The sequence below is a fragment of the Heptranchias perlo genome, chromosome 4, assembly GCF_035084215.1.
Source record: "Heptranchias perlo isolate sHepPer1 chromosome 4, sHepPer1.hap1, whole genome shotgun sequence".
Classification (NCBI taxonomy): domain Eukaryota; kingdom Metazoa; phylum Chordata; class Chondrichthyes; order Hexanchiformes; family Hexanchidae; genus Heptranchias; species Heptranchias perlo.
The window spans coordinates 23,957,420-23,974,159 of record NC_090328.1 but is presented as its reverse complement, the minus strand read 5'-3'; the positions used below and the strand labels follow the sequence as shown (position 1 = coordinate 23,974,159).

The 16,740-nt window shown below is 45.6% G+C and overlaps 1 protein-coding gene across 2 annotated transcripts in view; it reads left to right on the top strand.

The window, feature by feature from the left end:
• LOC137320439 (ufm1-specific protease 2-like) overlaps window positions 1–16,740 on the top strand; it is an 84,163-nt gene that overhangs the window by 25,554 nt on the left and 41,869 nt on the right. For both annotated transcript variants that reach the window (XR_010962524.1, XM_067982135.1), the window contains exon 5: window positions 3,346–3,500. Coding sequence is in view for 1 of the 2 variants with exons in the window: in XM_067982135.1 (XP_067838236.1) it covers window positions 3,346–3,500 (155 nt within the window). In the remaining variant the exon portion in view is untranslated. The remainder of the gene's footprint in view (window positions 1–3,345; window positions 3,501–16,740) is intronic.

Sequence of the window (16,740 nt, the reverse complement as noted above, 5' to 3'; positions counted from 1 at the left end):
GAGCAGGAGTGCTTCCCTCCCGGCCCTCAAGCAAACCTGTTGATCTCTCTGCGATCGGACCCCCACGATCGGCCGACCCCCACCTCCCCCAACTCCACTGATCTCTCCGACCCCCGACCGATCTCTCCTGATCCCCCACCCCCCAATGTCCCACCCGACCAATTTCTCCGGGGGGAGCCCTCCCCAGATGTCCCCCCGGACCCATGATCTCTACCTCCCTCCTCTCTGCTCCCGGGCTGTGGCCCGACAGCTAGCCAGCCTCTTAATCTGGCTGGCTGCAGTTGAGAAACGGAGTCCAAATATTTAAATTAGGTCCTACCGTTAAACGTTTAAGTAAAGAGAAAAGCAGTCGGCTGAAACCTATGGCCACACTACACTGAGTGCACCCGATCTCGTCAGCATTGACAAAAAAAATTACTAATCACTGTAGTGCAAATCTTGTGTGCTCGTTTTCTTCTCCTGTGCTCCTACGAAGTGCTTCCCCAGTGGCTACAGCTTGGGCGGTTGAAGGCTGCTGAGCTTCCATTGAGGACACTTCAGGTGGCCTTGGAGGATGACCTCAAGCAGCTCTGGGCCTGGAGGGTTTGGCTGCAGGCACTGGGGCATGTCTGGCAGGGAAGTAAGCATTCTGTCTTCCTGAGAGAGGATAGCAGATGCCTCTCCCAGGGAGCCAAGGCCACTCTCTCGGGCCGGCGACCCAGCGTTCTCAAGGCTTTGCTGACGAACAGAGTGATGCCATGGAAGCCCCTTTCAACAGTGGCCTCCAAAACAAAGATGGCAGCAGTTTGTCAGAGCTGTCATAAGATGCTTCATTATGGTTGGTTCGACTGCAGTATTGATGGATCTCACCACACGATCCATGGTGGACAGAACGGTCTTCATGCTCAAAGCCTCACCAATAACCTGCTCACCAATGCTCAGTTTGGGTTCTGCCAGGACCACTCGGCTGCAGACCTCAATACAGCCTTCGGCCAAACATGGACAAAAGAGCTGAATTCCAGAAGTGAGGTGAGAGTAACTGCCCTTGACATCAAGGCAGCATTTGACCGAGTGTGGCACCAAGGAGCCCCAGTAAAATTGAAGTCAATGGGAATCAGGGGGAAAACTCTCCAGTGGCTGGAGTCATACCTAGCACAAAGGAAGATGGTAGTGGTTGTTGGAGGCCAATCATCTCAGCTCCAGGACATTGCTGCAGGAGTTCCTCAGGGCAGTATCCTAGGCCCAACCACTTTCAGTTGCTTCATCAATGACCTTCCCTCCATCATAAGGTCAGAAATGGGGATGTTTGCTGATGATTGCACAGTGTTCAGTTCCATTCACAGCCCCTCAGATAATGAAGTAGTCTGTGCCCGCATGCAGCAAGACCTGGACAACATCCAGGCTTGGGCTGATAAGTGGCAAGTAACATTCGCGCCAGACAAGTGCCAGGCAATGACCATCTCCAACAAGAGAGAATCTAACCACCTCCCCTTGACATTCAACGACATTACCATCGCCGAATCCCCCACCATCAACATCCTGGAGGTCACCATTGACCAGAAACTTAACTGGACCAGCCACATAAATACTGTGGCTACAAGAGCAAGTTAGAGGCTGGGTATTCTGCGGTGAGTGACTCACCTCCTGACTCCCCAAAGCCTTTCCACCATCTACAAGGCACAAGTCAGGAGTGTGATGGAATACTGTCCACTTGCCTGGATGAGTGCAGCTCCAACAACATTCAAGAAGCTTGACACCATCCAGGACAAAGCAGCCCGCTTGATTGGCACCCCATCCACCACCCTAAACATTCACTCCCTTCACCACCGGCGCACAGTGGCTGCAGTGTGTACCATCCACAGGATGCACTGCGGCAACTCACCAAAGCTTCTTCGACAGCACCTCCCAAACCCACAACCTCTACCACCTAGAAGGACAAGGGCAGCAGGCACATGGGAACAACACCACCTGCACGTTCCCCTCCAAGTCACACAACATCCCGACTTGGAAATATATCGCTGTTCCTTCATCGTCGCTGGGTCAAAATCCTGGAACTCCCTACCTAACAGCACTGTGGCAGTACCTTCACCACAAGGACTGCAGCGGTTCAAGAAGGTGGCTCACCACCACTTTCTCAAGGGCAATTAGGGATGGGCAATAAATGCTGGCCTTGCAGAGATGCCCACATCCCATGAACGAACAAAAAAAAAAGTTGAAGTTGGACCTGGACTCCTCCGTGCTCCACGACATTGTGTTCGAGCTCCCTGGCAAGCTGTCCAGTACACCTAGCATTTCCCGGTTGAGCCTTCTTCGGTAGCCTGGACCCTCAAAGTCAGCATCTGAGTCCTCTGCAGCAGAACTAGTATGTGACCGTGCCACCTGTGGTGTCCTATCCCCTGCCCTACCTCCTGTGCACTTCTGCTCAGTGAGTCACCACGTGCAGATACCTCCTCTAACCTAGTCTCTGAAGTCCGTGTGGTGTCAGTATCTGAGCTTGTGCTTGCTAGAGTTAGATCAAGTGACGGTGCATCTTCAGGAATATTATGCTCCTCTTCCTGCACTGGCTAAGGGGTGTCGACATTCTCAGAAGCTGAAATGAAAGAGTGGGACAAAGGTTAGCTTGTAGTGTGAGAGAGTGTAGAGAGAAAGAAGTGGGTGTTGAAAGTATCTGCAGCTTTTCATGCAGAGTTTATGGGGTGAGAGAATAGTCAGAAGAGACAAAGAGGATTGGGTATAGGAAAACCCAGCATGGCGTCTTCTCCAACGTCACCAGTGGCCACGGCCTCCACTTTGGCCCTTCTGATGATGGCCAGGACTTTCTCTTCAAGGGGGAGAGGGAGCACAGACAGGCTATTCCTCCTCTAGTGGCAGCCTGTTGCCTTGTGAGGTGTTTGGAGAATGTGGATGTCATGGTAGAATAGCTGACAGCATGTAGGAGAGATGTGAGTTGTGGGTAATAGTGGTGAGTGTGTGAGCATGAAGAGAAGAAAATTTAGTGAACTGTGCTGCATTGATTGCAGGACAGTGCAGGGTAGTGAGGGAGGACACTGTTGAGAGTGCTGTCAGTGTTGTAATTAATGAGGTTGTGAGTGGTGCAGCCAGACAGGCATGTTGTGTGCCGCCTGCATTGATAGTAACCCGATGCGGGCATTATGCGCCCCTCTCCTGCGCACCCGTTTTCACAATTCGATTTCTTGGTATTCAAAAGTTCTTCAGTACCTATTATAGTGCTTAGTGGTGTCTGTTGCCATATTATCATTTTTAAAAGACTAAATTATATTGTGTTCTATCACTTTGTAAAATGTACCCACCCTTACAACCTTTAACAATTTTAATAATTCTAGCATAACCATTTTTAAATTTCAGAAAGTAGTAAACCTACAGATGTTGCTAGAGGTGACAAGGCCTGATGTCATTGAAAATGTAATTGTCCATTGCGAAACCAAGTCACGTCTCCACTTCAGACTGAATCTTCCTATTGATGTGGTAGTATTTGCTAAACCAGAGGACCCATGGGGAAAGTATGTACTGTCCTAAATATCAAATGGTTTCTGAATTCATTTAGTATGTTAGCAGTGCAATAATGTAGATTCATAGAACCTTACAGCACAGGAGGAGGCCATTGTGCCTGTGCCAGACCATGTAGTCCATGGTCAATAATACTTTGTTGGTAAAACAGTTAATATGTTGGCTCCATGATATCTTAAGTTAAATATTTTCACCAGATATTCAAGTCTGCTGTCCTAATTTGTTTGGTTTAATCTTGCTGGATACTTTGTGCCAATGGACTGTCTTATCTGGAAGCGCAAGATATCCATTTATTTCATATTCTTTTATAAACAATTTTACAACACCAAGTTATAGTCCAACAAATTTATTTTAAATTCCACAAGCTTTCGGAGGCTTCCTCCTTCCTCAGGTGAACGGTGTGGAAATGAAATTTTCGAATCCTTCGCATTTGAAAATCACAGAACAATGCCTGGTGATTACTGCCCGTTGCCAAGGCAATCACAGTGAGCAGACAGAAAGGTGTCACCTAAAAGGCCACCGAATATACAAACCCCCCAAAAAAAAAGAGAGAGAGAGAGAAGGAAGACAGTCAATGACCCGTTATATTAAAAACAGATAACATTTGTTCGCTGGTGGGGTTACGTGTAGTGTGACATGAACCCAAGATCCCGGTTGAGGCCGTCCTCATGGGTGCGGAACTTGGCTATCAATTTCTGCTCGACGATTTTGCGTTGTCGTGTGTCTCGAAGGCCGCCTTGGGGTATGCTTACCCGAAGGTCGGTGGCTGAATGTCCATGACTGCTGAAGTGTTCCCCGACTGGGAGGGAACCCTCCAGTTTGGCGATTGTTGCGCGGAAATTTCATTTCCACACCGTTCACCTGAGGAAGGAGGAAGCCTCCGAAAGCTTGTGGAATTTAAAATAAATTTGTTGGACTATAACTTGGTGTTGTAAAATTGTTTACAATTGTCAACCCCAGTCCATCACCGGCATCTCCACATCATTCATATTCTTTGGCATTGACCTAAGTACTTTAATGGAGAATTTTGCATCTGCTCTTATATACTGTTGACTAACTATTAAAGCAGTGTTTTTCAAACTTTTCTAAGTTGAGGGCTTCCTGCAAATAGTGATACCCTCTCAAAAACCCCCAGAAAATATTGACACACTACTGGACACTCCCTCCCATAACTTTGGAAAGCACTGCCTGCTATCCATAAAAACACAGTACTGATATCACAGAAACATGTTTTTATATTATTAGTACATGGCAACAATAATAACATGCTAGTAAGTAAACAAATCCAGAGGAATATAGAATTCTTATAACAATTTGGTATACTCAACCCCAGATGAACAGAAGTTCATATGGGTCTCCCAGGATTCCCTTGCGTACTTACTAGGATGCACAGAACCCAGTTTCTGTCTTAAAGAAACGAGCTAATACTGAGCAAAACATACAGCTAATTTGTTATATCCCAGTTTTGTATTCAAACTCTTCTACTAAGGCTACATTTTACCAATCCCATGAGTATTTGCATTACAGAATATTAAGTGTTTACAAAGAACTCTTCTCAAGACCAATAGTTACTTCACCAGAGATCACTTAAATGAGTGAATTGTGCGTGTAATCTGTAACAGAATTTCAGAAATTTTGTACATGTGCGTAATCTACAGTTGAACTGCTTATATTCATTAGCTTTTCTCAGGACAACCCAAAATGAGCAAGTGTATTTACTGAGAATAATGTTGACCTAATGTACTATGTGTGGCCCTGGAGTACAAGGCACAATTTTTATTTTCTACAATATGCACACCCACTGCAAATCATGGACGATGGACTATAGATTTTGATGCTCAACTTCCCTTTTACGGGCATTAACCGGCCTATTGATGGAGGGCAGGAAACGCACGTACATTTTTGACCGGAAGTGCGCCACCTGCCTTACTAAGAGGAAGCTAGATAAGTACATGAGGGAGAAAGGAAAAGAAGGATATGTTGTTAGGGTGAGATGAAGTAAATAGATTGGGAGGAGGCTCGTATAGAGCATAAACAACGGCTTAGTTTGGCCTGTCTGTGCTGTAAATTCTATGTAATATTCGGAAAGGACAAAAAATTGTCGTCCCGTGCCCACGTCTGAAACAGATACTTCGCATATGCAAATAAGGTGCCTACCACCTGTTTGAGGCTCCCACTGCATGATTGGTTTTCCCTGAAGCAGCCGGCACTAGCGCCGATGGAAAACCAGACCTTGGGGAAGGCCTTTTACCAACGAGGTAGGTTTTTGAAATATACTTACCTGAAAGTGCAGCCGGGAGGATCAGCAGTGCTCCTTCCAGCCCTACATATAAAGAACGTGGCTCTTCGCGTCCCCGTTCTCCGATTTCTCCCTGGCCTCCGATCCATCCCCTGGCCTCCGATCTTCCTGAACCCCCCCCCCCCCCCCACCCCCAGCCAGTGCAATGGTAAGGTGCCTTAGTGCTTTCAGGTTAGAGAGGTGAAAATCAGCATGTATGCCTGTTGTTGATTACTGTCCAGTCACTGCTTAAGCTGCATTCATGGATGTTGGGCCTGGACAGCATTTGGCTTGATTGTGATAGTCCTTGTAATCAAAAAACCTGGCAACGCTCACTATCAAGGCTTACTTATGAATAATATGCATAGAGTGAAATACTGTAAGTTTTTACTTTACGGTCTGGTCTTTAATCAAAAAAGTGGTTTGTTCAAAGTATAAAGGTTTTATTAAGAGTTACAATACGAGCTACAATAGAGCATTTATAACACACTAAGTAAGACATTAAACAATACAACCTGACAGAAGATTTACACGATAAGGTTTCTGGGGTGATCAAACCCGAATAACCTTGCGATACCGAACTGTACAGCCGCTACAAGAATATTCTACATGTTACGCTGTTACTTGTATACCTATATTCCTACAGTCTAAAAATTAGAGCCACAGTCTAAAAATTAGAGCCAGGCCTTTCAGGAGTGAGATTAGAAAACATTTCTACACACAAAGGGTGGTAGAAGTTTGGAACTCTCTTCCGCAAATGGCAATTGATACTAGCTCAATTGCTAAATTTAAATCTGAGATAGATAGCTTTTTGGCAACCAAAGGTATTAAGGGATATGGGCCAAAGGCAGGTATATGGAGTTAGATCACAGATCAGCCATGATCTTATCAAATGGCGGAGCAGGCACGAGGGACTAAATGGCCTACTCCTGTTCCTTAGTTCCTATAATCACACAGTAAAATAAGCTGTATTCCAAACAACCTTGATGTTCACAGGTCAATCAATTACTCTGTAGGCCAAACACCATCTGCTGACCATAGAATCATAGAAAGGTTACAGCACAGAAGGAGGCCATTGGGCCCATCAAGTTCGCGCCGATGCTTTACATTCCCTAACAAGTTAGTAACACAGCCCTAGACACCATGTTTATAAACATCGAAAGTACTTGGAGACATGGGGAATGATTTTAAAAGGGAAAAACAGGTAGGTTGTGGGCAGGGTGGCAATCAAAATCGCTGTTTTTGGGAGTGGGCAGACATCCCGGCTGGAACCTGCACCTTTTTGAATGAGACTCAGGCAAATCTGTGTGCCTGCGCACATCAGTCACCAGGAAGTCCCGCCCCCACTTAAATCCAGAGGGCCGATAATTAAAGAGGCAAATGTACCTCATTGAGGTATTCAAGGTAGTTTATTTTTTGTGAATTGGACACTTAAAAAGATTTTAACGTTACCTGGGTGGCTTTCCCACGGCTTCCGATTCATGGTGAAACCAGGCAAAAAGGGCCAGATCAATGGAAATATAGACTAAATAAATTAAATAAAATTACATTTCCCATTGTAAAAAAAAGTAAATAAACATACCTTAAAAACGATGTTGCCTGAACCTGCCCCTGATCTCCAACATCCGATATCTCCACTCTGATCCTGATGTCCGATATCTCCACTCTAATCCCAATGTCCCCACTCTAAGCTTTGTTTCCCCCCCTCCCCCATCTCTATCCTATCTGCTGATGAGGTCTCTCTCTCTTTTTCCAACCCCCCCGACAATGGATGTGCAGCTCCTGTCACCAGCCAGCGTGTCAATCAGGCTGGCTGCTGGGCGGGAAACCCGGAAGAGGCTTTGATTGGCCTCATCGCGACCTGCATACTTCCCTTACGAGTTTCGAACCCGCAGATCACCCCCCCCCCCCAGACTCTTCCCGCCGGCATATTAAAATCCTGCCCATGTTGCCTCATAATGTCATCAACCAAGGATATTTTGAGTCAACAAGTTTGAAACAATCCCAAATACATTCATAACAGGTCCCTAACGAAGACCTTCATGGGAAAATACCGGTACTAACATATCCCACCTATGACCATAACAAGGTGTGTACCCTTATTCGGCTCACACATCCACACCAATCTTAGCTCACAGCTTGGTAGCGCAATACAGCCATTTGCATATTCAGCTCTTAATACATTGAGGATCCTATACAAAGCATTATAATAGTAATTACACTAAAAAACAACTAAGAAAGAATTAGAACTTATGAGAGAATTCTAGCCCAGGGATGTTGTCCTACGTTATACACTGTCTTTCACTATTTACATTCCCCTAGTTGTCCTATATCCATTTCTACAGCCGCATTTAGTTTTTGTGGATCAGTTAAATGTCACTCAGATGTGACCATCCGGCCAAGTATAGTTTTAAGACTCAGTCCAAACTGTATAACTGCCTTCTCTGCTTCCTCCTTTAAACCGATTTCCACCTGAATTTCCGTAGCATTTTGAACATTTACTGGGATCGGGCCTGAACTTGCAATTCTCGTAGGTAACTCAGGAGTAAGGCAAAATGATGGAGTTAATACAGGACACTCTCGCTTCCCATGATGGTAAGCCAAGTCCGATGTCGTCACACAATAACGACCTCTTCCGTATCCGTGTCTTGCTCATCCCGATTTCCATCTTTGAATACTAACAGTACAATTAGGGGAGTTCTTATCTAGTGTGAAACCACAAGCCGGGACACTGTTCTGGGTGACATCGCACCAACACATCCACGTGCCCTTGATCAGAGTACGGCCAGATAAATCTGGTACCACCCAGGTTTCACCCTTCTTTGCCAATACCTTTGGAAAGTTAACCAATTCTTTATGTACGTCTCCCTCGAGGACACCTATGGACTCCACCTTGAAGACCTCAAGGGGCTTCTGGTTGGGTGGAATTGCAATAGTCACAGCGAAAACTTGTCCTTCTTTCCACCCCTCACAGGAGTGTTTCATGGGGTATACAGATCCCAGGCGCCTAACATTACCAGTCCATTTATCTAGCTGTTCATCAGTTATAAAAGATATATGATTGTTCTCAATATCTTCCAATCCCTTTTGTACTTGTGACAGCATGAACGAGCTGTACATACTACACATGATCCCTTTGGAGATTTGAGTCTTAGATGTCGTCATGTCACTTATTACTTCATTAATTTTCTCATGCGTCTGCCGATCGTTGTCAGCCATCTTCAAAGACACTAAAACGTGTTGCTGTTCATCTAACGGCCATTTCACTACCCTATTCTCTCCTTTCATAATACCCTCTAATTGCTTTCGCATAACTTCATCATGTTCCTACATGCTTTCTATAACCTGTTCCAAGTGGCCGACCCTGTTGTAGCCCATATACCCAACCATTCAGCCACTTTCCATTTTTCTCTGCATGTGATGTGTGGTGTTATCCTTGCGAACTGCATCTATATCTCGACCTGAATTTCTCTCTGTAAACTGTCGTTATTCAGACAACATCTGTTGCTAGAGCTTTTCATAAGTTTCATTACATAAACCTGATAGCAAAGCAATTTTTGAAAATTAAACAGAACAGGGAAGATTTAAAATCTCACATAGTTATATAAGTTCTGACATGTTTTAAAAACCAATAAACCATTGCTGGGACCCTTGTCCACAACTGGGTATCCGGTAGAGGCCAAATAAGCGGTTGCATCTGATGACTCCGCATTCTTGATTACTCTGAAACAGAAGGACCAAAATGACACCTCATTGTCATATGAACTGGGCACGTACCCATAGCAGTCAGCATGTCGCTTCCCGACCTGAGGGAAATTGAGAGAGCTAGTCATTACTCGTGTCCCATTAGGGAACGCAACGATGTTCTTAGTGGCACCCGTGTAGGGTATGCCAAAAGACCCAATGTCTCCCTGTCTTTACTGGTGTTCGCACTCATCCGACACCACTTGATAGTTGGTGCTTTTCCATCGCTGATACATGTACACTTTTGATGGCCACCTGGACTGATTTAATCAGGCGGCCTGACCTTGTACCCCTGCAAGATCTAAAGGCGGTGTTTCACTATGAACTTTATTTATTTGGCCCTGCAAGGCTACGGGTGGTTCCCACAATTCTAGGGCAGCCTCAATCATCTTGGCCAGCTGATCTGCCATGCCGTTCTCAAGGGGTGTTTTTAGAATACGCTCGGACTTTGACCACTCCTAAGGGCTGTTGCCTCCTCTCTGCTTCTGCCAATATCCACTGGATCAGCTCTGCCAAAGGCACCATCTTACCGTCCGCAGTAGTAAATCCCTGTTTATTCCAAATCGGTAGGTAGTCAGTTAAAGGCAAGCAGGTAAAGTGACTGTCGGAGAACGTAGTGAGAGGGGTGACATCTGTAATACATAAGCTACTGCTGCCAGCTCTGCCTGTTGGGCAGAGCAACTTCCCTTTAGCCCTACTGATTTTTCAGTCCTCAACTTGGGCACATAAATCCCAAATCCCACTATCGATCCTCCTGGGGTGAGGTGACTAGATCCATCCACAAAAACATGCTTGGAACCTTCTATAGGACCCGATAAAGCCCCAGCCGCCAAATACAAGGGCGTGCAGACATGCCGAACCGTTGAGTTTCTCTCCTGCAGTCCTGAAGTCTACCTTGCTACACAGCTGTTAGATACTGACCCATCCCTGAGGACTCCTGATAACTCTGTAGGAGTGTGAGCAGTCAAAAGAATCATCTTATCCAGTCCCATAATTTAGGAGAATTTCACTGTCCCCCCAATATACTTCCAGCAAATGTCCGCGCAGGCATTATGGGGGAGATTTTAACCCCCGGGGGCGGGCAGGAGGTTAAAGTAGCAGCTTTTTGGAGTGGGACCGCATCCCGGCTCCAACTCGCCCACTTCTGGGTTTAGCCCAGGCGCGTTAGGATGCGCGTTCACAACGGAAACCATGCAAGTCCTGTCCCCACTTAAAGCTGGCTGGCTGATATTTAAAGGGCCAATTCAGGTAGTTGAAACACTTTAAGTACTTAACTTTTTGTGGATTCTGCAACAGTAATAGATTTAACTACTTCTGAAACACGCCATTGAAATGGAGGCGAGTTGCAGCCGAAGCTCATTTGGACCTTTAAACCAGTGCTTGACACATCTCAATAAAAGGTGAGGTACTGCAGCTGGGCACTCAGTTCTCTCAGACAAATGTTTGGCTGGAAATTCTTTGTGTTTTGACTGAGATTTTTTTGTTGAGACTGAGAATTCTTGTGTTCACACAAATTTACCTACATTTTGACAAGATCAGGATGGAGGGCACAATGGATCTATTCCACAATACATCTGAGGAGGAAAATGAAGATGGGGAACCCATCGCCAGAGCAGCTGTGCACATTGCTGCACATGATGCCTGGATGCCCTCATCGCTAACAGGTTCACATTAATGAGATGTGCAAGTTGAAGACTTTGAAATACTCAGGCTGCCTGGAACAACCCCACCCTCCCTTTGCACAAAACAGTCCTTCAACCACAGTGACACCCAATGCACATGTGCCCAATGGGTGGCATCATGTCTTGGCATTCATGATGAAGCACATGACAGGGTGAATTCACAAAAGGGGCTCAATAATGGCCATGATGTTTCAGTGGTGGTGATAATGATTAAAGTTAATGTACCATAACAAAATATAAATTAACATGACAGCTCATCAAACACCCTTGTGCATACCCTTGGTGAATTACAATTGCTTAGCCTTTCTCTTTCTAACGATTCTATGTGGTGCATCCCCCGTGGCTTCAGCAGAGGTATTGGCAGGTTGCTGCAGATCCCTGCCATGACTGTTGAGATGCTCTTGACTATGACCTCTGGGTTTTGGAGCCCGTGAGGGCCCCGCCAAAGACTGCTCCACTTGCACCTGCGCAGAGGCAGACTCAGCCATCAGGAGAGAAGACCGCATTGCGGGTACTGGTTGAGGAGGGGGCAATGGGTGTGACGTGGGAGCGCTTTGAATGGAGTCCCCACTTCCATGTCCCCTTTCGCCATCATCCCTTTCCCGGGCCAGCGCTGGCCAGCAGGTTGGTGAGCAGATGTGGCACGTTGTAAGGCCATGGCTAACGTATCTGTCTGCCTGTTTAAGGCGGCAGACATGTTGTCATCCAGAGTCTGCACAGCTGTTGTCATGGCCTGCATGGACTCATTTGAGGGCCGTGCTTGTAGCTCAGTGGAGGCTACCATTCTCTCCAGCACAGACATTCTCGCACTTACCTGCACCACCAATCCACTAGCAATGGAGTTGGACTCCTCCATCCTCTGTGCTATTGTGGAGAGTGTGCGTGGCACCTTTTCCATTTCCTCGCAAAGTTGCTGCTGCACCTCAATCATTCTCCTTCTCAACGATGGCCCCCGGGGTGTGCAGCACCTATGTCCAGCTGAGCAGAGCTTGGAGAGGACAGTGCCCCCACACCCCGACACGGACTCTCCACAGCTGCCCCACCACCATTATCTGCTTGTGCATGCATGTGAGTGGTGAATCATCAGGTGACAACCCAGCTAACACTCTAACAGGACTCACTGAAGTGCAGGTATCAGTGCTGGTGCATGGCTGTATGTCTTGTGATGGTGCAACCTCAGAAGGAACGAGCTCCTCTGAGGAATCGCTGTCTTCCATTTCTGCTGATTGCTTGTGGTCGTGAAGGCCGTGGAAGACAATAGAAAGTGATATTAATGATTCATCGCAAAAGTGACAATCTTTCCAATGACCATTCTAAGGTCTGGCACAGTTACATCATTGATAAAATCAATTCATCATGTTAAAGTTCAGTCACCAGCCATCTGTGGGTTGCCAATCTCTCCATCTCCGATGGATAGGCATGCGCTGGTCCGACTTATTTCCATGACTTCCTCGTCCACATCTGTCACCTTCAACATGTGGTGAGCCACCTCCAGTTCTGCTCCTCTCCCTTCCATATTACACTTTCATTTACAAGGGTAGAAAGAACAGACCTGTGAGTGACTGAAGTTAACGTATTCACCCTATGAATGCATTGCTTTGGGTGAGGCTGACCATGAAAGAGATGCATCAGGGGGTGACTATCAGACAAAGACATCACATTGCATCAGGACTGGGGGTGAGTGGCAGTGGTGGGTGAATAAATGGGCAGTTGAGAAAGTGCATAGGAAGTGAAGGATGATTGCTGCTGACACTTAAGTGTGTGTGAGGAGTTATGTGATGGGCTAGGTGTGCCAACGCAGAGTGACAGGGGGGAGCGGGGTGTTGAACAACACAGGATGTGGGTGAATCAGCAACTGTATTCACTTTTCCTGACCTGGTTAGGTCATTTAAAACACTTCCTGCACTGAACAAAATAAGAGCTCGTGGTGTAGGGAGTAACATATTAGCACGGATAAAGGATTGGTTAGCTAACAGTAAACAGAGAGATGGCATAAATGGGTCATTTTCAGGTTGGCAAGATGTAACGAGTGGAGTGCCACAGGGATCAGTGCTTGGGCCTCAACTATTTACAATCTATATTAATGACTTGGATGAAGGGACCGAATGTATGGTTGCTAAATTTGCTGATGACCCTAAGGTAGGTAGGAAAGTAAGTTGTGAAGAGGACATAAGGAGTCTGCAAAGGGATATAGATAGATTAAGTGAGTGGGCAAAAATTTAACAGATGGAGTATAATGTGGGAAAATGTGAACTTGTCCACTTTGGCAGGAGGAATAGAAAAGCAGTATTTTATTTAACTGGAGAAAGATTGCAGAACTCTGAGGTACAGATGGATCTGGGTGTCCTAGTACATGAATCACAAAACGTTAGTATGCAGGTACAGCAAGTGATTAGGAAGGAAAATGGAATGTTGTTATTTATTGCAAGGGGAATGGAATATAAAAGTAGAGATGTTTTGCTACAGTTGTACAGGGCATTGGTGAGACCACATCTAGAATACTGTGCAGTTTTGGTCTCCTTATTTAAGAAAGGACATAATTGCTTCAGAGGCAGTTCAGAGAAGGTTCACTCGACTGATTCCTGGGATGAAGGGTTTATTTTATGAGGAAAGTTTGGACAAGTTGGACCTGTATACATTGGGATTTAGAAGAATAAGAGGTGATCTTACTGAAACACATAAGATCCTGAGGGGACTTGAAGGGGTAGATGCTGAGAGGATGTTTCCCCTTGTGGGAGAGACTAGAACTAGGGGACACAGTTTAAAAATAAGGGGTCTCTCATTTAAGACAGATGAGGAGAATTTTTTTCCCTCAGAGGGTCATGAATCTGTGGAACTCCCTTCCCCAGAAAGCAGGGTCATTGAATATATTTAAGGCTGAGTTAATTCCTGATTAACAAAGGAGTCAAAGGTTATAGTAGGTAGACGGGAAAGTAGGGTTGAGGTCACTATCTCAGCAATGATCTTATCAAATGGCAGAGCAGGCTCGAGGGGCTGAATAGCCTACTCCTGCTCTTAATTCATATGTTCGTATGGACCTAAGACCTGGGCACCATGCTCCTGCTGCTCACCTCTTCTGCCACCTCCAGCCAAGCGTTTTGGTTGCAGAGCCAGGTTTCTTTCCGCCATCCATTGGAAACATTACCTCCCTCCTGGTTCTCACTGCAGCCAGCGATAAATCTAAGGGTAGCCTTTGCTTTCTTGGACTCCATTTCTCCTTCAAAATCCATTCTTAGACTGGCCCTTTAAATAGTGGGCTTTAAATTGCGTCATTCGGTGGAGACACGAAACCCAGAAGCAAAGGTAATTGAGTGCAGTTGAGATACGTTCGCAGATTTAAATGTGCTCAGTTTGCCTCCGGTTCCCCACGTGCAAATCCACCCACCCACTAACTTCCCGCCACCATGCTAAAATTATGGCCTAAATGTCTGCTCCACCGGTCTCTGTACTCAGGAGGCATCATTTTTTTAAGGGACAGTGACAGTGACTGCTTTCCACTCAGAAAGCTATGACTCAGCAGATTGAAATGCTGGAAATTCAAAAGGTGTCAGATCAACTTCTTAAAAAAAACAGTACAGCATGTAATTAACTTCAGTAATGCAGAAGTAAGGATTAATTACTTCTTGCTTGTCAAAACCTTAGGTGTGGGGGAGGAGTCAATCACACTAGCAGGCCTTAGACTTGCAGTAGCCAAATTATAGGAACATAGGAACAGGAGTAGGCCATTTAGTCCCTCGTGCCTGCTCCGCCATTTGATAAGATCATGGCTGATCTGTGATCTAACTCCATATACCTGCCTTTGGCCCATATCCCTTAATACCTTTGGTTGCCAAAAAGCTATCTATCTTACATTTAAATTTAGCAATTGAGCTAGTATCAATTGCCGTTTGTGGAAGAGAGTTCCAAACTTCTACCACCCTTTGTGTGTAGAAATGTTTTCTAATCTCACTCCTGAAAGGTCTGGCTCTAATTTTTAGACTGTGCCCCCTACTCCTAGAATCCGCAACCAGCGGAAATAGTTTCTCTCTATCCACCCTATCCGTTCCCCTTAATATCTTATAAACTTCGATCAGATCACCCCTTAACCTTCTAATCTCTAGAGAATACAACCCCAATTTGTGTAATCTCTCCTCGTAACTTAATCCTTAAAGTCCGGGTATCATTCTAGTAAACCTACGCTGCACTCCCTCCAAACCCAAAGTGTCCTTCCGAAGGTGCGGTGCCCAGAACTGCTCACAGTACTCCAGGTGCGGTCTAACCAGGGTTTTGTATAGCTGCAGCATAACTTCTGCCCCCTCTAGATATAAAGGCCAGCATTCCATTTGCCTTCTTGATTATTTTCTGCACCTGTTCATGACACTTCAATGATCTATGTACCTGAACCCCTAAGTCCCTTTGGACATCCACAGTTTTTAACTTTTTACCATTTAGAAAGTACCCTGTTCTATCCTTTTTTGATCCAAAGTGGATGACCTCACATTTGTCTACATTGAATCCCATTTGCCACAATTTTGCCCATTCACCTAATCTATCAATATCCCTTTACAATAGCCCTTTGTAATTTTATGTTTTCATCTACACTGCTTATAGAATCATAGAAGTTACAACATGGAAACAGGCCCTTCGGCCCAACATGTCCATGTCGCCCAGTTTATACCACTAAGCTAGTCCCAATTGCCTGCACTTGGCCCATATCCCTCTATACCCATCTTCCCCATGTAACTGTCCAAATGCTTTTTAAAAGACAAAATTGTACCCGCCTCTACTACTGCCTCTGGCAGCTCGTTCCAGACACTCACCACCCTTTGAGTGAAAAAATTGCCCCTCTGGATCCTTTTGTATCTCTCCCCTCTCACCTTAAATCTGTGCCCCCTCGTTATAGACTCCCCTACCTTTGGGAAAAGATTTTGACTATCGACCTTATCTATGCCCCTCATTATTTTATAGACTTCTATAAGATCACCCCTTAACCTCCTACTCTCCAGGGAAAAAAGTCCCAGTCTGTCTAACCTCTCCCTGTAAGTCAAACCATCAAGTCCCGGTAGCATCCTAGTAAATCTTTTCTGCACTCTTTCTAGTTTAATAATATCCTTTCTATAATAGGGTGACCAGAACTGTACACAGTACTCCAAGTGTGGCCTCACCAATGCCCTGTACAACTTCAACAAGACATCCCAACTCCTGCATTCAATGTTCTGACCAATGAAACCAAGCATGCTGAATGCCTTCTTCACCACCCTATCCACCTGTGACTCCACTTTCAAGGAGCTATGAATCTGTACTCCTAGATCTCTTTGTTCTATAACTCTCCCCAACGCCCTACCATTAACGGAGTAGGTCCTGGCCCGATTCGATCTACCAAAATGCATCACCTCACATTTATCTAAATTAAACTCCATCTGCCATTCATCGGCCCACTGGCCCAATTTATCAAGATCCCGTTGCAATCCTAGATAACCTTCTTCACTGTCCACAATGCCACCAATCTTGGTGTCATCTGCAAACTTACTAACCATGCCTCCTAAATTC